Genomic DNA, 25,505 nt, shown 5'->3' on the forward strand with positions numbered 1-25,505 from the left:
AAAATTCCTGCAAATTTAAGTGTTCCTCTTTACCTAAGCTAGCACTGCAAATAAATAAAAACATTTACAAATTATTGTTGCCACACCTTTGAATCTGGTAAGTGCCCAAATGTGGGATGCAGTGTGTTACAAAAATCCCAAAAGCAGGAGACATGCAAAATTCTGAATGCAGAAATCCTAAAAGCTGGGAAACCTTGTTAATTCACCATGAATATAAACTAATTTTATGCTTTTTATTTCTGCTGACAATTTCTAAAATTGGAAATAATGAAAAGAGAAACTCTGTAGGTAATGTAGGTACTTTTGAGGATTTGGTGGGAATAGAAAGAGATAATTGCAGACTACTTGCTGATTGCTTTGCAGAATTCCTGTAGCAATAGACCTGTTGCAATAGCAATAGTCTTCCCTTAGTTATAAATACCAGCACAAGACATAGATGCCTTTTTTGGGAAAAAAAAAAAATCAAATAAATACTAAATTCTGGAGAAGGTATTGAGATTTGGGCATGAATATTCCAAATGAATGTGAAAGCTTGTGGACAGATGACCTTGGAGAACACATTGCTGGTGATTATGTCATCTTTAAATCCCACAGTGTAAATCCAGGAGAGTATGAGCTGACTGTGGCCATTTTACTGGCGGATGGCTTTGGATATAGTCTTGGAAATAGCAGCATCCTAATAATTTGAGGTTAAATTTTATTGTTTGGGGTAATAAAAGCAACTAGGAAGCAGGTGCAGGTACCTGATGAAACATGCTGCATGTTTATTCCAGTCTGTACTGTACAAAATACACAAAATGGGAATAGTTGACTTTATCATATAGATTTTGTAAACGTGCTTCAAAGATGGTCCTAGACAGTGCACACTGCAAGAGCCAAGGAGGGAGATGGAAAAACTACAGGTGAGCACTGTGAGGTCTGAAACAGTCACAGAACTTGAAAACCCTATGAGCCAATGTTGCTCTCACCAAGTCAAACAGGAGAGTATTGTCCTTTACTGTGCTGCAGGGGCATCAGAGCAGGTTCTGGAGCTCCTGAGTACATTCTCAGCAAACACAACTCCTGCTCAGCACCCCTTACTGCCAGGAAAATGCTGTCTTGGCAGAGTTGATTTGCTGCTGCTTATCCATGGCATCCAGGCACAGAAGCATCTTAGGCTTTCCTAAAACAAGGATGAAAGACCAATGACAACAGTTAGACCTGTCTCTTGACATCCACCAGTATCCAGAACCACCAAACCCCACAATTTATAATTTTTCCCAGGGATCATTGTGCCTTTGATTTGTTTTAACTCTTCTTTCTCAGTGAGTTTATTAACATGCTGAGATGAAATACCACATTCACATGCAAATTCCCTCTGGGCTATTGTGACAACCAAGAGTAAGATATAACAACAACTCATGATTAGAAACCATTATATCATTAAATATCACTCACTAATACAGAACTATATGGCTGGAAAATTTCTCCTGTCCTTGATGAACTATCCTAAATGTGTTGTGAGATCATTCTGTGACCGTGACAGCAAAAGCAGATTTTGTTGATTTCTCTAGATCAGAATAAAACATTGACAGTTGAAATTGTGAATCAAAAGCTGTGCTGGTGATGGTAACATGTGGCTTAATTGAAGCAGACAAAAAGGGAGCTTGTTTTTCTGGCAGTTTAATCTCAACACCTTAGGGTGTTGGTGTCTTTGTTTCTCCCTTCAATATTGTTCAGTGTGAATGATTTTTTTTTGTTGTTGTTTAATTCTTTCGGCCTATCTGGGTTGTAGTACAGCAGTTTGTTTTCTATTCATAGGGAGCACAGCTGCCATGACTGTGATGGAATCCTTATGTATGTCCAAAGCAGTCTCCTCCACCTCCACTTCCCTTTGTTCTGCTTCCTCTGGGCTTGTGCAGTCAAGCTGAGGCATGAAGGCATGTCAGCTTAATCTCTGTACATGCTTTTGGGTGCTTCCCTGATCTAATCTGCCTTTTTACATTTGTTTTAAGTTAGGATAATTTCTCCCCTCCTGAAATGCAATAATTTCCTAGTGAAAATGAATGACAGTTACTGTAATTACATTATTTTTAGGTGCTTTTCTTAAAGCTCTTTTCTGTCTGTACTCTTAGACCTCCTGTAATGCTACAGCAAGCTGCTGAAAATGGGTTTGTCCTAGAAACTGACTATCTGGATATGAAATGATGAGATCAGCCTGTATGAGCTACAGGCGCCCATCATCACAGCAAGCAATTTTTAAAAAATTATTTGATTTAACCTAAATAAAATTGCTAGGGCTTAGGGTTTGACTGTATTTTTTTCTATGGTGGGCTGACACTTAATGTATCATTTTATCTCATCCCATTCAATATGCAATTCACCACAAAATGAAAAGTCACATTATCTGGCACTTGTAGTAAAAGGAAAGGACAAGTAAGTCTTGATTCCACTGGAAATGGTGTGTGACCTTTGTGTTATCCAGTGACTGAGGAAGTTAACAGGACATCCAGGTTCAACTTTCTTCTTCTGCATGAGAAAATCTGCACCAAGTTCACACATCCAAAAGAGTTCCCTAGAAACAAAGCTAGAGGACACTCACGAGAGTTCCAGTCTGTCCTATTGATGTTTTACCATCGAATCCTTCATAATTACATGTTGATTGATTTAGGACCATGTAACTGCTTCTCTTTACTCAAACGAGGCCTCTTGCCAGTGTAGTACAAAGACATTCATCCTTTGACTCAGTGAGTATTGATTTTCTCAAATGTGCACAACAAATGTGCAAAGGCTATTTTCTCAAATAGAGTGCACAACAAATGTGCAAAGGCACAAGAATCCCGTGAAGATCCCTGCCATGGCAGGGGGTGTTCACTGTCACTGTCCTGCCTTTCTCATCTCAAGTACTGTACAGCCCATGCAATTCTGTGCTTGCCTCTTCTTTTCTTTTACTCAGAATGACCATCAGAAACAGAGACTTCAAATTATGATGATTACAGAATCGTTTAGTTTAAATAATTTAATTCTTCATCACTGTAGTTTCCATGGTTAGTGCTCTATTCTCATTGTTGGGTTTTATTCTGTTTTTCATTTCATCTTGGAAGCAATAAAGCACAAGATAGTTTCAGGCTGGGTCACAGAGCAATCAAACTGAATGACAAGCAGTGTTGCCTACTTGAGAAGTGCAAAAGGTCTGCTTGGCTGCAATTTGAAGCAATCTGCCTCTTGAATTTGTGATCATGGGAGTCTCATATTCTTCTAAACCCTGACTGATCAGTCTTTTATGAGATTTGCTTAAAATCCTATAATTTTGAAAGAAAAATACCATTTTGCATTCATATTTTTGTTATTCATTGTTGACCACCTTGTATATTTTATAATCTGCTTAGTACTAATACATAAAGGTAGAGGCTGGAAATATCAGTTGTGTCCTTTGTTTTCTGTTTTAATGAAAGCTGAGTCTTACAAGTTCCCTTACAGTGAGTAACATAATTCACATGGCTCCAAGGGATACAGCTTTAAAAAAAAAGCCACTCTATATTACAAGAGTCATGATACCATTGTGTAAGTTTCTAATTCTGGTATCCTGCAGTATTTGAAGAATGGAAAGAGAGATGAGTTAATGATTTTTAAAAGTTTTTTGTTCCTTTGTCTTCACCAACGACTTAAATGCTTCTGGAATTGCTAGTACTGTTCCATATGGGTTTCCAGGCAACTATGGAAAAAGGATGCATATATTATACATTCTGCATTATGCATCAATTATTTAATCAAAAGTTCAAAAGGGCTTGATTTAGCATATTCCCTGCAGACAAATCCTTAGTCTGTAAGTGTTCACTCAGAGCACAATATCCTGAAAATAGGTTCAGATTTTCTTTTCCTTTCAACTGTAAAAGTTTATTAATATGCTTGACAATCATAATAGCTGTTAGAGAGCTGGCATATAACCTGTATATTTGGCATGTTCATTGAGGGACTGCTATTCAGCCTTTTCTTCAGTGTTAGCCTGAAGTGTACTCTTGTTATATAAGAGGGTTGTGTTATCTCAGATGTCCCTGAGTATTTGCTCTTAAAGGCAGCCACTGCAAGTCTGTCTCATCCAAGACTCAGACAAGAACTATTAGTGTATATTTGGAATTAATTTTAATGTCAAAAGGAGTGAAACAAGGATATCTACCTTAAAACTCTTACATTTCCAGTTGCTTAGAGATTGATTTTTCAAACATACCCATGATTCCAAGTGGCTCCTGTTGAAAGCAGGAGTTGCAGAAGATTGTCAGCTAATATTATTTTGTCCTTTAAAGAAGAAAATGACTGATTTGGCTTTCTTTAAGTCAGAAGTTGACAGCCACGTGGCCTAGGTCACGTCACAAGTATACCTACATGCTGCCCTCTGCTACACAGGTGGCTCAGCTCTGCCTGAATGCAGACAGCTTTTGTAATTGGATCATAGCTGAAAATCTCTTCTTACTGACTTCCTGAACTCTGTGAAGACTGCCATTCACTGTGCTATTTCTGATGGCTTTCCTGATGAACATGTGAGGTTGGACAGTCTGTTCTGTTCCCTGCTCATGTCTCTGAACATCTGCTTCTGGTAATAGGCATCACTCACCTTTGTCTGGCAGCCTTTGGCTTAGTTTCCCCAAGCCAGAAAGTTTTTGTATCCTATTTCACATTGGTCCTTTTAATAAATTCTTCAAACAAATGAAAATTTATTATTAATTATTATTATTACTATTATTACCTTGGTAATCCTTTAGACAGTCTAAAAATGACAAAATGGATGTAGAGATACTGTTTAGTGGAAACAAACCAATACCTTGGTGATCACAGAATCACTGTATCTTCTCATTCTTTGTGTGAGAGCTTTTTCTTCATTCACCCTCATGTTTCTCCCCTCAATCTGTAGCTGTGGCATTTACTTTATCTCCTTCTCTGCAACCCTTACTCCCTCGTCTGCTCTCTCTTTTCCTGTTGTTCTCTTGGTTCCAAGAACCCTTTTTTGGGCAAACCCTCTCTTACACTTGAGCCTTTGCTCCCTTTCCTTGGGCTGTTCTGATCTGTCCTGTTTGGGTCTTTTACTGGGTCTGCCCTGATGTCACATGAGCACCTCCCCAATGTGTCAGAGTGCATTAAGCAGTGTGACTTAATGCCTGTCATGTACGGGTGATTCTCTTGGGGTTTTTTTCTGTATAACAGCCTGTTTATGTGGCAAGGGGGGAAAGAAGTAACAAGTCATCTTTGGAGCAGTTATCAGTGAGTTTGGTAATTTTTTGTTCCTAAGGACCTTCACCTTGAAGGCCTGTGTCTCCATTCTGGACTCAAAGCAATTATTCTTGAGGAGCCATACATGAGCTCAGTCCATACATAAATATTTTCTGTAGAGACTAAGGGACAGTTTTTATGTACTTGCAGATTCTTACAGGATAAGCTGGACTATTTTGCCCAATATGTGTGTTGTAGAACTGCATTCACAGAATCACAGAATTATTTAGGTTGGAAAACATCTCCAAGAACCTTTGACCCATCACCATTTTGTCAAGAAGACCAAAGCACTTAGTACCACATCCAGGCATTTCTTGAACACCCCCAGGGATGGTGACTCCATCAACTCCTTGGGCAGCCTGTTCCAATGCTTAGCAACCCTTACAGTAAATAAATTGAAGGGTTTTGTTTTGAACTCCTCATGTTTTTGAACTCCTTCTCCATTGCATCTGCCAAGTTGGGAATTTGCTGAATTTTTACCCTGTGTCTGGTTTTTAAGCCATCAGTCAGCTCAGGAGAACGAGTAGGTACTACACAGCTTTCTCCACCTTAACCACACAGTCTGCACCATCTTCCTGCCTAAACAGTGGTCTCCATCACAACCTGACACAGAAGGCTTGATCTATCTCCAGCCATTCCTCATTCCTGTCTCCAGTAACTTTTACAAATAAGCCCACTGTGGAGCCAGCCCACTGGGAAGCCAGCCACAGCCAGTGGTGAACGTTCTTAGCAATTATGGGATCCTTCAGGGTGAAGACAGCAAACAGTCCCCAGAAGGAAAATCAGAATGTGGGACCTGATGTCATTTTTTTATAATTCTCTCCTCCTGTAATTCCCAATGAGAGGTTTTTTTGCATGCTCATTTGTTTTCACTTACATTAAAAGTTTGTGTAACTCTAGTAATATAGATCAACTTCATAACACCCAGAATATTTAGAAGCTATAACTTAGCCATTATTTCATATTTTACTGCATCTAGTTTTATTTTCATTAAGTCTTAGTGGAAGATTTCATACAGCAAGTATCTGGTATGCTAGGACAAATTGTGAAAACAGAAGATGTTGGCTATAAAAATAATTTCCTGCTTTTATAAGTGTGAAGAGACTGCACAATATTATGTCCTCAGTGAGTATTGTTATTAATACAGTTCTGGGTCTCTATACAATGAACATTCAGCTTCCTGACATTAATGTTTATGATATACAATGGCTTTACAGAGGCCTTTTTCCTTGTGCTGAACCAAGGCACTCCTAGTCTGAATTCAGACTGAGTTGTATCTGTGATACTATTTTTGGCTGCAGAGGTTTTCTAGCGGAGTGTTTGGCCCTTTAACCAAGAAAAGTGTAGGCTAATTCCACAGAAGTTCTCTGTCTGCTCAGCCTTTTCTTTGGTCCATGTGGATGGATAGATGGATGTCTCCTTTCCTGACAGGGAGTAAATTGAAAGTAACTCTCTTGAACTCATTGACATCACTATGGCACAAAGGAAGGAATGAATCAGTCTCTCAGTGTGTATTGTTTGAAGAGGTTGAACTCAATTTCTGATAAATGAAGCTGACACTAGTATCATCCTGCATCTCTTGTAAAGGTCCTGATCTTCCCCACGTTTAATTTTCCACAGTTCATTCATCTATATTTTGCCTTGAAACTCTTTTATTTTGTCTTGGATTTGCAGGATGTCTTTAAGGACTGTGTGTGTAAAATAAAGGATGACAGATAAGTGGCCATGTACATCGAGACTCTTACTCCATCTAGGGGCCCTGACAACATCATTAAAGAGCTTCTGTCACACACAGGGGGGAGGATGGATGTGCAAAACTTCACCTAAATCTCATTTATCTGCCATTTCACATTCTGCAGTCTTGTTGCCTTTCTCAGTGTGGCTGATTGTTGAGCTATGTTTGTATCAGCTGTAGCTTTTCTCCTTGGCCTAGTCCTTATTTCCTTAAGAGATGGGAAGTTTTAGAGCATGGTATTTTAAGGGGAGGCACTGCAGTTGCCTTCTGGTTTGGGAGTCGTGGTTACTGAGGGAATGAATCAGCTGGGGAGATGGAGCACCGACCCACTCTGGCAGAAGACATTGCTTGGAATGTGAGTAATGTCAGGAGAGAAAATATGGAAAGATTGTGTGAACACTGAAACAAAGTTTAGTCAAATATTCTGGATAGTTTCTCTGAATAAAAGCTGCCTATTCAAATGAAATTGATATCCCAGAAATGGATATTCCAGATACCAGGTTCCATCTTTCCAAGCTGATTATAGCTCATATTCCAGAAGATTTTGGGGCAAATAAATTGCATTGTTTTCCAATGTAATACATTATTAAATACCTATGAAAGCTGGAGCCTATGACAGTAATTAATAACTTGATTAGCAATCTCAGCAAAAGGTTTAATAAGATCAGTCTGAACTGTCCTTATGACTTCAGGCATAACATGCTTTTTCACCAAAGTCCTGTGTGTCACATGAATGTGCTGTTGCACAGCAGTGCTCCCACTCTCACCAGCTGAAACTGGTACTGGGATTTTGTCCCAGGAGCCCTCTGGACTGAACCAAACTCTTCAGAAGAGGGAAGCATATGGTAATAGTCTTTAGTATGTCTCTTCTGCTCTGGGGATGAAAAATGCAGTTGTGGTATCAGACTGTTTACCCAAGCATTAAGTTCAGCTTAAAAATTTCTCTAATTATTCTTAATAGATGAAAATGTTATGGGTCAAATTCAGTCCACATTACATAAGAAAATATTTAAATTAATAGAATAAGGATCAGGTTAAGAATTTGCATATATGTAAAATATCACATCTTTTATATTCAAGAAAGTGCACAATTCATCTTTTATTAATGTTCTGTACCTTGTTGCTGTTTACAGTCTGGCCAACCCTAAATGATTTTTAAAAATAATTATTACAGAAAGCAGAGTAACCGTGGATCACACTGAAAAACAGGATATATGCCAAGGAAGGCTTTTGTTTTTGAGCAGTTCTAAATGTATAATAGGTCCTCATTCTTTTTCATTGACCTTTGTGATATGACTGAACCTTGAAGGCTGATAACGTAATCTCAACTTGTTTTCTATAGCTATTAGGTAAGAAATTGTTGTAAAGAACTGTTAAATCACATTTTCCCTTATCATCACAAGCTATTTTTTATTTTTTAAAGGAAACAGCAGTTAATATGAGATTGGGGATAACACCCTGTATCCATAAGCTGCTTCACAGTTAATATGAGACTGGGGATAACACCCTGTATCCACGTGCACTGCTTCAAAATTAATGAAAAACGTAAATAACCCAATTTGTTAACATTTGCATTCCCTCTCTGGTTGCTTTTGGCTGGTAACAGTGCCAAGCAAGCTGTGGCATGGGAAGTGTTTTGGGGGGAGGATGGATGGAGCTGGCAGCAGTTGTATCAGAGGGGAAAAGGAAACTCTTAAAGAAAGATGTGGTATAAGCCAGACTTGGCATTTGAAGAAGCATACTGCTGGAGAAGATGTTATCACTGTAATAAGGGCATCCAACATGAAGGCATTCTGCCTTTTCCACCGCACGGCTCTGGCACTGTTTGCCCGCGCAGGACACGCTCTCAGCCGCATCTCCGCGCACGCCGTCCCGATCCCACTAAGCACAGACAAGGCCATTTTCGGCGGCCATGCACCGCCTCTCATCCGCGCTGTCTCGCCTGACACCGTGTCAGGAGGGAGTTAAAACGCTGGAGCCAGCGTGCTGCAGTTAAAACCCACCCAGGAGTGCCATCCTGTGGCGGGCCCGCCAGGAACGTGTGCCGCGTCCCGCCGGCGGCGCGGGGCTCAGCTGGGCTCCGGCCTTCCTGCGCTCCGTCTGGGCCTGCGTTTGCACTGGGCCTGCCTCCGCACTGGGCCTGCCTTTACACTGGGCCTGCCTCCGTCTGGGCCTGCCTCCGCACTGGGCCTTCCTTTACACTGGGCCTGCCTCCGCACTGGGCCTTCCTTTGCACTGGGCCTGCCTCCGTCTGGGCCTGCCTCCGCACTGGGCCTTCCTTTGCACTGGGCCTTCCTTTACACTGGGCCTTCCTTTGCACTGGGCCTTCCTTTGCACTGGGCCTTCCTTTACACTGGGCCTGCCTCCGCACTGGGCCTTCCTTTGCACTGGGCCTTCCTTTACACTGGGCCTGCCTCCGCACTGGGCCTGCCTCTGCACTGGGCCTTCCTTTGCACTTGGCCTGCCTCCGTCTGGGCCTGCCTCCGCACTGGGCCTTCCTTTGCACTGGGCCTTCCTTTACACTGGGCCTTCCTTTGCACTGGGCCTTCCTTTGCACTGGGCCTTCCTTTACACTGGGCCTGCCTCCGCACTGGGCCTTCCTTTGCACTGGGCCTTCCTTTACACTGGGCCTGCCTCCGCACTGGGCCTGCCTCTGCACTGGGCCTTCCTTTGCACTTGGCCTGCCTCCGTCTGGGCCTGCCTATGCACTGGGCCTTCCTTTGCACTGGGCCTGCCTCTGCACTGGGCCTGCCTATGCACTGGGCCTTCCTCCCCCGGCTTCAGGCGTTCCACATGTGGCTTCTGCTTCTCCTCTGCTCTCGGGGCTGTAGCTGGTCAGAGTGACCCCGCGATATGTTAGAAAGTCTCTTCTCCCAGCCCAGAGGTTGAAGTAGGAGTCAGAGCTGTTCAGTTCTCGGTCTCAAGGTTGTTTATTGTTTCTTATCTATAAAATTCTTTCTCTTGGCTTGCTGAGGTCTGCTCAGCAGGACAGTCAGAGGCGCTCTGCTTGCCCCCGGGGCAGTGTTATTTTTTAATATTTAAAACTACGTGTACAATATTTACAGTTACTATCTAATACTTATCACCTATGTTAGACAGTGACCTTCTACTCTAAACCAATCTAAAAATGCCAACATCACAGCAGAAGATGGAGGCGAAGAAGAAGAAGAAAGGGAAAGGCTGGACACATCTAGATTCCTCCATCTTGCCTTCTTATTCTAAAAACTTTCAAAAATCTATTTTTCACTTCATGACAAACTATTATTATACTTTCATGGGTTGCAGATCATATAAGGTTGGTAATTTGCTCTGTGGGTCGTAATTAAAACTACAGGCATCTTGGGTTCTGTGTTAGGGTCTCTGAGCTTCTTGGCAGGGATGCTGGCAGCTTAGGACAGCTGGAGGGAGGTTTTGAATTCTGACACTTTGGACACATTTTTTGAAAGTCTCCGAGATTCATTGCTGTATTCACTGTCAAGTTCACCAGATCTATATTTTACAAACTGACCTGACAGCTCAAATGCAAGGCAGGCTGACCTTTTTGAAGAGAAGTGAGAAAGATGTTGTGTATTGTACATATCTGTTGACCAAGTCTTGTTACCTCGTGAGTTCTTTGGCTATTTGAGAGCTGACACTTGCAGAGCCCTTCTGTAGGAACTAATAAGTCAGACTGAAGTCTGATCACACAGTGCCTCAAATAAAGCCTTTCTCATTAGAGTAGTTCTGAAGTGGGATCACAAAAATAATAGAGACATGCAGTCTAGAAATACCATTGTCTTCAGCTGTTCAGAAAGTTTCTGACTAAGGAATACATGTTGCTATTTGCACATTTATCTTTGGTTCATAAATACGTTTAACGTCTGAAATAAGAAAATTATATGTAATTAATAGATTTAAGACGTTCACTTCTTAGCAACAGGGCAGAGTTCTAATTCTTTCCTAGTTGTCATCAAAATACTAAGAAGCTTAGAGTTATATTTTTATTATTTCATTTTATATATGTCATGCTTTGTTCAACATTTCAAATAAATGGTTTCAAAGCACGTTTTAGAAAAAGGATACACTTTGCCAGCATCTGGGTGACAAGTAGATGACAACAGTTTCCCAGCCCAGCACTCAGGGTGTATCACCTGCTGTTCCCTTTTGCAGAATTGACTGTCATTAGTGCTGCTCCTTGCAGAGACTGATGGCTTTTGCCACCCACAGAGAGCTCTTCAGTCTTAGGTTAAATAGAGGTAAGACAAGATGGTCAGGAGTTGACAGCAGGGGAAGAAGGAACTTCTATTGAAAATTAAATTACTGTATAAAAGAAAAATTTTACTGGAGGTCTTTACACACTCATACACCTTGGTGGATTTGTCAGATACTACATAAAAAGTGAGAAGACCACATTTCAGTGTATTGTTAGCCTATTGATTACTCATCATTATTAACACTTGATCAAAGTTCTGTAGCGATCAGAATCCCAGGAGGTTTTAGGATAACTTGTTTTACCTTCTGGGCACAACAGAGGTAGACTATAATAGGATGGCGGCACAACCATGCAGACAGGGGAAACTTTAAAACTTTCCCTAAATTTTTCAGTGCCTCAGTTGTACACATTGTGTCCTGCAGATTTCCAAAAAAGCAGCAGCCAGGTTTGGCCCCCACTCAGGAATGTCTTCTGTGCATGCAGCATGCAGCTGGCTGGCATATGCACAGACAAGCCAGCTCCTGAAGGCTGGCACATTGCTTGTCCCATGTGGCATCACTGGGACAGGTGATCTGTGTGAATCCAGAGAGTCCCAATGCAGCTGACTTACTCCATGTGCACACTGATTCAGGAAAAAGCTGCTTCTGTTGGCTTGTCTAAAAGTTCAGTTCCTAACCTGGGCACTCCTCCTCGCCACTGGGATGGGCAGGTAGAAGTGGATAGCTTTATTCCAGCTTCCTGCTGAGCCAGTGCATACCACACAGCTGTGCAGTCTCACAGCACAGGCAGAAAGGTGAGGAGGAGGAGGAGGAATGCATGCAGCTGACAGGGGATTAAATGGAACCATGGCCTCCCTCTGAAATCCCTTGGTCTTCAGGGGAAAGCCAAAGGGAATACCTGAGTACACACAGTGCTGTGAAGGCCTGCAGCACACCTCTCACAAAACCTCTTGAGAATGTGGAGGACTCTTTCTCAAACATTTAAGAGGTTTCAGCAGGGTTCTGTGGTTTTTCATTTACCACGTGTTAGAGAAGGCCCTTGGAGCACAGCTTACTTGAGTAATGGTTTTAGAGAAAAGGCAGTGAGGCAGCACTGACTCCTTTCCAGTGAGAGTTACTGTGGTTTTGCAGTAGAGGTTCATGATCACAGAATCAATGAAGTTGTCAGGGACTTCTGGAGAGAACAGGGTCAGCTGCAGCAGATTGCTCAGGGTTTTGTCCTGTTCAGGTTTGATTATTTTTAAGGATATAATCCACTGTCTTTGTGGGCAATATCACACAGTTCTAAAATCCTTATGGGGAAAATCTTTTTCTTATGTTTAAATTATTTCCTGTATTTTAATTTGTGCCTGTTTCCCTCAGTCCTTTTACTGTCCTATCCCTGAGAAGAGTGTGGCTCCATGTTCTCAACTGCCTTGCATAAATGTCTTGGGTTGAAAGGGACTTAAAGATCATCTAGTTCTAACCCCCTTCCATGGGCAGAGATGCCTTTTTCTGGACCAGGTTGCTCAAATCCCAGGTTGCTGAAATCCCCATCCATGGGGATGACCCATCCCCATCCTGGCCTTGAACACTTCCAGGCATGGGTCATCCACAGCTTCTCTGGGCAACTTCTTCCAGTGTTTCACCAGCCTTACAGTGAGGAGTTTCTTCTTTATATCAGACATTTGGGCCGTGAGCGGTCTGGTTGTGCCAGACTGTGTAGAGTGACAGCTGTCACCAGATGTACCCTGCCAAAAAGTACCTCATTTTAGAACTGAGCAGAAGCAACACCCTGGTACATTTTCATGTAATTTGGTATCCAGACAGTGTGAAAAACTGCAAGTCTTCATTGCTAGCACTTGGATCTGCACAGCAGTGGGATGTGCAGGTAAAGCTTTCACTGATCACACTACAGCTGGCCGATTTGAGGGGCAGCTTGGCCACCAGCAGGTGTGGTTTAGAGAAAATATATGCCTCAGTCAGTCCTCTGTTACCTGCTTGGCAGCAGGAGAGAGGGATCCAAACAGAAAATGTGAGTAACTTCCCAGGCCTTCTTAGCAATGACGATGACAAATGGCCCCAATACCCTAATTTGTGATGGGTTCATAGATTCTAATGAAAGAAAAAGAAGAATCATCTGGCATATTTTATAGTATTCATAGGATTGCTAGACAAGGAAGCATAAATCTTACCCTTTTAATGAAATCCACCTGAAATACCTGACATGCAGTCAAGTGCCATTGATTTCAAATGACAGTACAAGTATGCTTAAACTCAAGCATGTGTGTAAGAGCTTTGCTGGACTAAAATCTTCATGAAATGTATAGTAAAATTTTGGAAAGAATTTACACCAATATTTAGTTTAAAATTTCTTCTTGAATTCACCAACAAAGGAAAATATATCAAGGAGAATTTTTGGTCCTATCACTTGGACATGTTTCACTTATATTTACTTAGACTACTATATGTTAAATACATTTGAATTGATTGTTAAAGACCTGATTTAGTCACTTCCTGTATTTGATTAAATGTAATCTCCTCTTCCATGTTCATTTAGTAATAAGTAGAGATAAAGTAGAGATAACTTTGTAAAGTTCATGGTTAGGGTGTAATACAAAAAAAAATTAAATAGGGCAGATGAGGGCTCTTGTATAAATAGATTCATTTAATGGTAGGAAAGCTTAATCACAAAGCTTAAGCATGCAGACTGTTTTTAAATTTTTAATTTTTTTTTTTTTTACTACTGAGAAGATAAACTTTGCTGCAGTTTTTTCTTTTTTATATTTGCTTAGGGCAACATTATTTCTTGACAGCTGATGTTTGAAGTAATCTGCCTCCTTTGAGATTAGTGATATATCCAAGATTATCTATATCTCAGAGCCTTTCCATAATTATAAATTGCATGATGGAGAGAAAAATTCATTTCTCACTGCATAAGTAAATATTAATTTCTTTGCTTTGAGTTGAAAAAAAGAAATGCAGTACATCTCTTGTCTCTCATTTTGCCTATTAAGATACTGTATCTACCAAACAGAAAATTATTTATTGCAAATAAATTCAAGTTACTAGTTACAATAAATTAAAAGTACATTTTTTTTAAAGATGAAGAGTGAAGAGCCTAGAAAATGCCTGAAGGAAAGAGGGAGGCTCAAGATCAGTAAAACTGACATATATGTGTATAATAAGCAAGATAAGATTGCTAAGTTGTGTTTTCTCTGAATGTATCCAGGGTACATCTCTTCCACAAATTGACCTGTTGACAGTGTTGTAGGTGATGGAATTCTTCACTGTAACTACTAATTGCTCACTTTCATTGTAAAAGTAGTAAAATGTAAAAGGAAGAGGCATTCTGGATGTAAAACTTGAAGGCATCTAAAAACTTTTTGGTGTGAGGAAAATACAAAGCTCCTTTCAAACTGAGCCAGCCATCTTCATCCCCCTTGCCTCCTGCAGGGAGAGTCTGATCAGTTCTGTCTCAGTGCACTGGCAACAGGCACTCTCCAAATGTTGCCTTAACAGCTGAAGAAGTCCATTGAAGGAAATAACATTTGCTGTTTGGAGTGTATTTTCATGCATTGATCTCAGTTCTCTGCAGTTCAGTCCAGGTCTCCTCAAAGAGTGCATTTTTGGTAATGATTGCTGTGGAGTGAATGGCAGCCATCTGTAATGCTCCTCATCTGGGTCGTCCCACTTCTGTCCAGACACTGAACTTTATTTACATTCACTCATCACTGTCTGTTACTGAGCATGCTCAAATGTGAAACCTTCTATGATGCTGTTCAAAAATTACATCAAAAGCTAAATTACCAGGCAGTGTTCGCCACAGAGGATGCAATAATGCAGAGCTTTAGCTTAGCTGTGACTTCAAAGATCACTGAACAGAAAATCTAAAGGGAAACACAGTTTAGCAATTGCTTGTGGAGATGTTCTACATTTTTTTCAGACATCAGGAAAATCTACACCTGGGTAGCTGTGTTGTTTACAGAGTGTGAGGCCTTTCTGAAGGGTCCATGAATGTTGGCTCGGTTTCATGATTTTTGATAACCTTATACCACACAGGCGCTAGATACAAGCAGCTTTTACTCCTACTGCATAGTGATCATCTGCTGGCACTGAAAGAACAACTGACAGATTTCTCTAGTTTTCCAAATCTGTTTCCATAGGGGCATCTTTCACATGCTGAGGCATAATTCGCTTTTCAGTGGGAAATGTGGGCAAGGCAACAAAAGCAGCAACAGTAATTAGAAGTTAAAAACAAACTTCTGGAGTTTTAGTCTCTTGAGGGAATTCAAGGCAGATTTTAGGAGAGAGAAAGCTCTCCTGCATTTATATGCTGCTTTGTTACTCTGCAAACTCTTCTTGTTAGCATCATGTAGCATGTAGAAATCAGATTTGGGGTTTATTGCACTACGTGTTGTGCAAACAAAATAGATATGCCTTCTTCAGTGAGATTAGAACAGTCTCAGGGATGGATAAATAAATAAATGAGCATAACAGGTATTATGGAAAATGGATAGAAGAGAAGATGAGTAATGTAAGCTTATGCAAAGTTTGCAAGGTTGACATTCTGTTATTACATTGAACAGAATACAGATACCACATTAGCCATAGGCATCAATTTCTATTAGTACAAATGAGTGGAGCTCGCAGAGTCCTGTGTTTTACTTCCCTTTTGCCAATACTGACAGTTTGACTTGGCAGCATGATAGAATACGTAAAAGTTTGCTTACTGTATGAGTAACCTTAAAAAATAATGGAATTCATGGTGATCAGTAGGGCACTACACCTGAATGTAATCTGCACAAGGTCAAGCTATGCAATGTAAAAGGTAGTGACTATGACAGGATCTGGTAGCTGTTCATACAGATTGAAGTATTTATTATTCATATTTTCAATAAAACCTGAATTATTCTAGGTCATGTAGTAGTCAGACTAGAAGAGACATCTTTTCTTAATGTTTAAGGAGGAAGGTGTGGGATTCAACTCAGTTAACTTCACCAGCTCTGAGGTTACGTGTCTCATGCCAGCATGGTGCTTTAGGCTTTGTCTGGAGTCAGTGAAGAAATATGGGCAGATTCAAAGCACTGCTCATGCCACCTGTCTCCCAACAGATGCTTTAAGGTGCTTTTTTCTTTCACTGACATGAGAGGGAGCCCTGGTCACCAGTCAACAGTAGACACTTAGTTTCTTACATTTAATTTAGCTGCATGATTCTTGTCCATGACAACTGACTTGAGTAAAGGTCAGAGACTTCAGTCATCTGTACAGCAGCCTAACAAAATGTCCTTGTGATTTTGAGCTAGACATTTGAGCAGGTATTTTCAAAATCAGTAGTTCTTGTTAAAGGTGTGGCTCGTGTCCATCTTCCATCTCCTCCTCCAGGAAATATTGCTTTCCAGCCTCTTAGATGTATGTACAATTAATTAATAAAATGCAAAATTAAATAGTGCAGCATGATTGTTGTTTATTCAGCTTCAAGTGGAACCAAAGTGGTTCTGGAGAAAAGAAGAAAAGCCCGAGTAAAATTATTTATAGCACAAATACACAGCAGTTTCTTGAGACTAATATTTCATAGTGGGTAGGGAACTCTTACAGCTCTGTAATTTCCAATAAGTCATTTTCTTAGTATTGTGCCCTACCTTTCTGGCATACCAGTGAACATGGGGAGAGCTTACGAGCCTTTCAGGTTAGAGTTAACAATAAAACGAGTAATTTTCCCTCAGATGTGTTTAGTATACTGATGTTATTAGTCCCACTTCTGCTAGCCTCTGGACATTTTCTATCCCAAGACTATCATCAAAACTAACTCTGGATATGACTATGTTATGAGAAATATAATATCAGTAGGAAAGCAAAACAACAAAAAACCCCACATTAAAATCTGACAGCCACACAGTATCTGTACTAGATCATGTGAAGAGTAAAGACACCAACCCCTATTTCAGCCTTATTCATAGTACCAGCTTTTTTCCTCCATATTCAAGAATTTTCCAGTACTAGGCTACAGCAATTAAAGTTTAATTACAGCATGAAATTCTCACTGTTAGGGAGTTTGGGTATGTGGTTCTTCCTCCCTGGGCTACCCTATATCGAAGTTAGGGAACCCATCACAGTTTCCAATGACTGCAGAAGTGAACGTGTATGGTCAAAACTGTTCCTGTACAGGCTGCTTGAAAGGTACCCCAGCAGTTCTGATGATATGACTTGCTACCCTTCAAATTGCCCTTTTCCAGTCTCATGCTTTTTTCTGCTACCACACTCATGCACTCCGAGATAAACAGCCTATTTATTCTTTTCCCACCAGCTCCAATGTTGCTGATTTTACATCCTTATTCAGTATTTATAATAAGGTTGTCCTAGTAATTTCTGCCTTGGCCTGTAGTGCTGGTACCCCTGTTTGTCCTGTTTCTTGGATTCTCTTGTTAGTGTAGCCTCAAGTCAAGGTGAGCATCTGCATATGGCATTACTCTTTCTTTTGCAATTTGTTGTGCCTGGTAATTTCTCACATGGTTATCTTTCTGTAGTTCATGTTTGACGATTTGCACACATAGCCAGAAGCCAACTTGGTGAAACTGCTGGTGGAAGGACCTTCTTCATCTGCTTGGTCTGAATGACCAGAGACAGCCCCCATGGCTATGGACCTTGAGGGAAACAATCCCACTTCACCTTTCACTTTCTGCCTGTCCTTCCCTCTTAATGCCACCACAAAATACATTCGCATGGTCCAGCCTGTTCCTGCATTTTCTGGCATGTTGCTCTGTATTTCTGGTACTTTCCTTGGCTGCCTTATGTGGTGGAATGCTCATTAACCCCTCTCTCCTGGACCAGACAATGGCCTCCTTTCTGATGACTTCCTCCATCCTCTGGCCTCTGAGCCATGTGGAGAAGCTGCCCAGAAAGGATCAGTTATTATGTGCCAGCTGTCTTCCTGGAGATCATTCACCTTCCATTTATCCAGATTACCTCTGTGACAGTGAAAAATGATTGAGTGAATGGGAATGACTGCATTAAAAGGACCTATGCCAGACTTTTTATGGGGAAGTTGCTCTTCCACCAGCCAGAAAACAAACAGAAGAGTTCAGAGGTTGTGTACTCCACCCACCCAGCTGTAGTGGGTTGACTCTGGTTTTATGCCAGACACCCACCAAAGTATCTACATCACTCCCTCTGCAGCTGGTCAAGGGGGAGAAAATATAACAAAGGGTTGAGATAAGGACAGAGAGAGATCACCCACCAAATAACATCACAGGCAAAACAGATTCTAATTAGAGATACGAATTGAATTTATTACTAACAAAATCAGAGCAGGATAATGAGAAGTAAAAAAAGACCTTAAAAATATCTTTCCCCCACCCTTCCTCCTTCACAAGTTCTACCTCCTCCACCTCAGTGGCACAGGCAGACAGAGAAGGGGGATTATTACAGCTCATTCATTCTCATTAAATCAATTAATTAATTGATTCTGCTGCTGCTCAGGGAGAGGAGTCCTTCCCCTGCTCCAACCTAGGGTTCCTCCCACAGGAGACAGTTCCCCATGAACTTCTCCATCCAGTGGACAACATTGCTCCACAAACTGCTGCACTGGGTCACTCTTTCATGGTATGCAGTCCTTCAAGGACAGGCTGCTCCAGCGTGCAGAATCACAAGTCCTATGAGGACACTGCTCCATCGTGGGTTCCTCTCTCCATAGGTTTGCAGATGCCTGCCAGGACCCCTCTCCAGCACAGGACTCCCACAGGACTCACAGCTTCCTCTCAGGCACCCACCTGCTCTGGTGGATGCTCCTCCATGGGCTGCAGGTGGATCTCTGCATCCCCCTGGATGTCCATGGGCTGCAGGGGCACAGCTGCATCACTGTGGTCTGCACCATGGGCTGCAGGGGAACCTCAGCTCTGGTGCCTGGAGCACCTCCTCCCTCTTCTTCTCCACTGACCTTGGTGTCTGCAGGGGTGTTGTTCTCACATATTCTCACCCTGCTGTTCTTTGGCATTAATTACAACTGTGAAAAACCCTTTTTTAAAATTCTTGCTACATATGCTATCCCAGAGGCATTAACACTATTTCTGGATGGTGCAGACTTGGATGGCGCAGAGTTGGCTAGCAGTGGGTCCATCCTGGAGCCAGCTGACACTGGCTCTGCCAAGCATGGGGAAACTTCTGGCAGCTTCTCACAGAAGCCACCCCTGTAGCCCCCAGCTGCTAAAACCTGGCCATACAAACATCAGCTTAATTCACGGTAACATTTTGAAGACAACCTGCCAGCATACAAGTTTGCCTGTAGAAGTTTTCTTTTACTACAAAGATAAAATAAATACTTTGGTGTAACAATGGAATTGTATCTTGTAGGTTTTCACAGTTACTTGCTAGGGACCAGCAAGAAGTGGAAAAGTGCCTTGTCTAGTACCTAAAGTAATTGCTGCTACTGTTACCACTCATCTGTATGGAGTATCTTCCTCTTTGGGCTCACACATGTGCTAGCAGGGTGTTGGAGGCTATTTATTCCTGAGGCAAAAGAAGGGAAGCCCAATCATAGGGCAAAAATCTAGACTAAGTAAAATGACTGTATCTCGTTTCATCATCCATCTCCTATCAGCTTACACTTCCCTGCCATCAGGCCCTCATGTCACATTGCAGTCTGAGACAGCACCTGCAAACCAATCAAATAAAAATATAATGAGGAGGATTATAATTAAGTTTCTCTATCTACAAAAACATGGATCTCCTTCCACATACAGGTGGCTTTTGATACATCATAAGACATATCACCATGCTGTGTAATGAGAACTGTGCAGTAGTTTGGCTGGTGAAAAAAAGAGAATTTGCCCCCTGAGCCTCCTGATTTGTTTTTTATTGACACTTTAGTAGGACAGTATGTAATATTAAGATAGAGGGTTGAACCTTTGAGTTCAGGTTTGAACTAAATCCAGTTTTTAAATTACTGTAGGGGTTTCTTTATTTTTGGCACAGTGCACATCTTCTGGAAATGACAATCCATGGCAAGCCAATCATACTGCCACAATAACAGTGCTCTGCAAACAAGATTTCTGTTTGGGTACAATGTGAAGGGTGAGCAGAGATTATCCTTTAAGCTGTACTTGTAGGTAAAAACAGGCCCCATCAAATTCAGCTTAGACCAGGACTTCATCAAAGAGAGAGATTTAACAAATAATTTGGCAAATATATTTAGAAGACATAAAATATGACTTTCGGATCACTTCATTATGTGTTATTTGTTTAAATGTACCCTGACTCAATTACAATTCTGTTTCTGTAAAATATTTTGCTTTCCATACAAATTGCTGAAAAGAATTTTCAAAATATCAGTATGTGATAAGCACTTAGTATTCGTAGGATCTTCTGAAAAGCCCATCTGCTATGCAAATTAATATCTAAGAGTAATTTCTGAATGGGGATTCATAAAGGCATGGTTCAGAAAAACAAGTAGCATATGTTTACCTTTCAGTGATTTCTGTGAAATACAGACTTTTATTTGAATACTTTATACAATGAAGAATGATTTCCCAAGCTGAGGTTGTATTCATTACAACTAGTAATATCAGTATATTGTTTGCTTATTAACGGATTTGAATTTTATTTGCTCATTCCTCCACCAGATTCAATAAACGGTGGTGGAAAACGCATTAATTCATTTAATTATTCATGAGGCATGTTGTACATGGTTGTGTTATTCCCCTCCTCGTGGGAGGAGGTGACCCTTGTTCTCCTTTCAGGAGCACATTTCCCCATCTGAGTCTTTCTGTCCTGTCCCCTAGTGCACCTGGTGGACATCTGGAATGTGATCGAAGCCTTGCGGGAGAACGCCCTGAACAACCTGGACCCCAGCATCGAACTGAACGTGGCTCGCCTGGAGGCTGTGATCTCAACCATCTTCTACCAGCTCAACAAACGGATGCCCACCACCCACCAGATCAACGTGGAGCAGTCCATCAGCCTGCTGCTCAACTTCCTGCTAGCGGCCTTTGATCCGTGAGTCTGCCTTTCCTCCGCCCCTCCCAGCTGCTGGAAGGCTTTGACTTCCTCCAGAAATATCTCTCGAAATCAATTGAGCAGGCTCAATTCTGTCCCAAATAATGAGCATGTGAATAGTGCTAACTAGGGAGATAACCTAAATTAAGGGCCTCTGCTTTCCTTTCTTTCGAGCCAAATTCAGCACAACTGTGTTTTCATCCAGCTACTCAGACTTGTTCCAGTTTATATCAAAGAAGAATTATCTACAGAAACAAATTCACATGCGCTCCTAATTTGGCTTGTTGTTTATTGACACACCAGTGGCTGACACCACTGCAATGCCTCTGCAGCAGTGCCATGGGTTAATAGCTCATTATTCTGAAAGAGCTCATTTCCCTGCAAGTTCTTGCAGCTGTAAGCAATTTTTTTTTCTGGCTCATGCCAGTGCAGCATGATTTTGAGACCATGACAGAAATAGGATTAAAGACCTGGAGGTGATGAAATTCATGTTGTTTGTTACTGCATGGGACTCATATTACAAAAAGAACAAGTTTTAGATAGAGAAAACCACTTACATTAATGAGTATTCTGTGTATATCTATTGCAATTTCTGAATACATACTTGGCAACCTGTGCTGCAATATTTGCAGTCCTCAGAACTGAGTTATTGGAGAACAGTGGTTAAGGCTGACAGGTGCAGATGTTGTCACTTTATGGCTTATTTTTTGAAAATTCATCAGCAGAAAACACTGGCCATTAAACATTAAAACAAGGACGCTTCCCCTCTCTCTTCCCAGTGCTCGCTCTCGCTGCCCTGGTACTGGGTGTCATTGAGCACCTCTCAGTGCCAGACCAGCCAGTGGCTCAGTCGCCATGGCAACGGGGAGAAAAAGTAGGTGTTCCACATGAGAAGGCTGCACTCAACCTCTCCTCCTGCCCCTCTGAGAGGAAGAAAAGCCAGTCCATTGTGAAATCATAGCCTTCAGGAATATTTTCCTCCCCTCAAGGGCAATAAAAGAAGGAACAGGCATTTTAATTCATACCATTGCGGCTGTGACAAGGATACTAAAGGATGCTGGAAATGACCAGATGAATTTATTGCTGCATGCCACAAGTAAACTGCTTCCTGGCTGGTAAACATATGGAAAGACCCTGGTCTGTGGAAGCAAGACCTGTGATACTGTGCTTGTTTTGTAACTCAGTGTAAAGGGATAAAGATCTCAACTACACAACACAGCTACTTGCAGCATAATGGAGTAGAGGAATTTAGTCCCATCAGAGAATGTTTTTAAGGGGGAAGGGTTTGCTTTCCCTGAAAACATCCCATGTGCTGTAGTTCATGATCTGTTTCTGAGCTCCCATCAGGCCCCCCAGGGTAAGGAAGCTGTGACCCTCACTCTCTTTGTCAAGCAGCAGCTCAGTCTCTTGTGCTGCCTCTGAGTGTAGTGCATGGAATGCACTTCCCAGAAGGGCAGAGACCCCCAAGGAATCCCCAGGAAGAGGCTCCCAGCTCTGATGTCAGAGACAGGGACTAGCTGCCTATCACTCCATATTAAATACAGCAAACTTATTAGATGAGGTTCATGTGCAACCTGAGTTACCTAAGTTCAGATTTCATGGAGATATGTGTCAGCTAGGTCTCTCTGTGCTGTAGTGGAAGTCTAGACACCTGTCACAAATAAAGACTTACCAGTTAAGCATCTGATTCTCAAAATGTTCCCTATACTTTAGTATGACTCATGTCATTGAAGTTTTTTGTTGGATGTTGGTTTAACAACCACTGGTGGTTCAGGTTTCCTGGTTTCTGGGAAGCAGAGGGAGGGAGGTGGCTCTACATGCCACTGGGACAGTGTGGGAGCTGCTGGGGTCTAACCAGAGCTGCTGTCTCTGCTTCCAGTGTTGCTCCTTTCTCTCCCCTCCAGTGCAGCAGAAAGGTCATTCTCTGCTGAAAGGTAAAAGTTGGTGGAAGGAGGAGCAAGGTCTTTTCTTGTGGTCTCATGTTCAGAGAGAAGCAATGCTCTGCAGGCTATCCAGAGGGACTCAGCAGGCTGGAGAAGTGGGCCCATGGGAATCTCCTCACAAGGTTCAACAAGGCCAAGTGCAAGGTGCTGCAGGTCCAGAGAAGGTGGTGCAGTTTTTCATGTCCCATTTGGGATCCAAAGAAAGTGGAGAAATGGAGTCTGCAACCTAACGTATATGAAAGGACCACAAGGGACAAATTATTTCATGTTTTAAAGTCTAGTAAGCCTGCCACTGTCTCATTTCTTTAGGTCTAGTTAATATATATGTTCCTCTTTGTGTACTGTACTGGCTGAAGATCATCCAAACTTTAAACAGAGCCTCTTCCTTCTTTTATAGCCTGCTGAAATCCTGGCAGATTCCTCTGCCCTCTGGCAAGGAGTGTTTCCTTAGGCCTACAATACAGATGTCTTCTCAGGAGCTAAAACTTGGCTAGCAAAACACAAAAGGACCACAGTGTGCTGCTATGGCATGTGGGCCAACTTAGCCACTGCTGGTGCTGAGCTTACATCCCATTTTTTTATGGCTTTTTTATGGCCTTGGGGATTCATTAGGGCCACAGATATTTCTCTGCTGCTCAACCCTGAAAGGAGAAAAAGTGGGGGAAAATTATAGTGTATAGAATTTCATGTGAGACTGAATGGGATGTTCCTTTATGCTGCTAAAAGTAAGCTAAAGTACAACCTTATAGAACTGCAAGCCAACAAACTCAAAATTCTCAAACAGAAATACTTCAATTAACTTATCATTAGTGTGTGGAAGTCAGCAGCATGTGGTAGATGACCCTGACAGGCCAAAACCTGTGAGCAGAATGAGGCTTTAAAATAATCTGGACAGAAACATGTCTGATCTATGTTTCTAACCACAGGTTAAAATTAGGCTAGAGCTTTTGCTTCAAGGCCTTAGGTGATTAACTGGCTTTATGAAACCATAGCACACTTCCTTCACTGGCACACCAAGTACTATGTAAAAAGTTGACGAGTACAAACCTCTCTGAAAAATTACTCCAGGCTGGTGTCAAAGCCTAGGCAGAAAGGTGGAATGTCAGCCTCATTCATTTGTTCTCCAAAAAACTGCTTTTAAACAGAGTGGGAAATATTCTGTGCTAGATCATCTCCAGCTATTCCTGCTGCAAAGTTTAACTGTTAAGAAAATAGCTGAATTTTCTCTGTTCCTTGATGTGCACTGTCCTATGAATGAATGGAGTTGTGAGCCCTGGGCTATGAAACAGACCCTGGCTGGTTCAGGGGGGGACTTGACTTCTACAGAGAAATGAGAAAGTTTTCATGCCCTTGTTTAATCAAATGAACATTTGTATTGTACTGATTTCAGTACATAAAGATGATCAATATCCATTTTGGAAATACAACTTCTTGCTCATTCATCTGTTCAGAGCAGTAAAGTGTTTAATTCCCTCTCTTCTCCACCTTTGCTACTCATTGAATGCCACAGAGGCATTGACAAAGGAAGTCCAGCAAAAAAAAAATGCATTTCAGAGATTTGGACATTATGCATTTGCTGTCCTACATGAAAGAATCTTGCTAAATGTCAATAAAATTTCATCTCTAAAACCTTGTTTTGAAAATGGGAATTTGTAATTACAGCCTCTGACATTTCAGAATTGACTGCCTTGATTACAGTGGGTAGTAACCAATAACTGAAGAACTTTTCTTACTTTTGCAAAAGATACCTTAAAGTATTGGGGGAGCACCACTTAAGCCTCATTGGTGAGAAAAATGGTATGTTCTCAATGTCCTTTTCATGGAACACAATTGCTGTTTCTAAAGATGTGATTCTATTTCTTGATGGCTTTCCCCACCCTCTGGCTGTCTCAGTGTGGGTGTTGCTAGAGATCCTGACAAATGACAGTGTCATTTATTTGGTACCACTCTCCTTGGTAACCCAATGGGCAAAATCAGGCCCTGGAGCTGGACTCAGCTTTGTATAGTCTGTGGATTTTGTGAGTCAGTCCGTGGGGTTTCCTTGCTCTGGGGACAGGCTGTCTCTCTCTGCAGCTATGCAGTGAAAGAGGAAACCTTCTTCTCTGCTCTAGTGTCTAAAAGCATGTATAATTTTTTGCCCTTTTTTCCTCACCCCAGTGGGATGTAACCTTCAAGCCTGGCCATCATTCCCTTTCCTAAGTACTCCATCCTCTATTGTTGTTAAGTGCACATCAGCTTCAGGGTTTGCTTTAGACATCATTTATGCTTCTTGCTGAAGAGTAACCTCAGTAAGAGAGGTGCAATATAAAATCAAAATATTTGCTGTCCTCTCCTGTTTCCACTAGTAAAATTTATTTCTCTTTGCATTAGCCAGCCCAAAGCTGTTTTCATGGAGTGGTGACTTCTCCCTGCTGCTATGAGCC

The 25,505-nt window shown here is 41.6% G+C and overlaps 1 protein-coding gene across 8 annotated transcripts in view; it reads left to right on the forward strand.

Moving 5' to 3' along the window:
* The window catches only part of DTNA (dystrobrevin alpha), a 223,337-nt gene that overhangs the window by 134,213 nt on the left and 63,619 nt on the right, over nucleotides 1-25,505 (forward strand). For all 8 annotated transcript variants that reach the window (XM_058041024.1, XM_058041015.1, XM_058041043.1 and 5 more), the window contains one exon: nucleotides 20,926-21,139. In XM_058041024.1, coding sequence (XP_057897007.1) covers nucleotides 20,926-21,139 — 214 coding nt within the window. The remainder of the gene's footprint in view (nucleotides 1-20,925; nucleotides 21,140-25,505) is intronic.

This window comes from Melospiza georgiana, chromosome 1 (genome assembly GCF_028018845.1).
Source record: "Melospiza georgiana isolate bMelGeo1 chromosome 1, bMelGeo1.pri, whole genome shotgun sequence".
Lineage (NCBI taxonomy): Eukaryota > Metazoa > Chordata > Aves > Passeriformes > Passerellidae > Melospiza > Melospiza georgiana.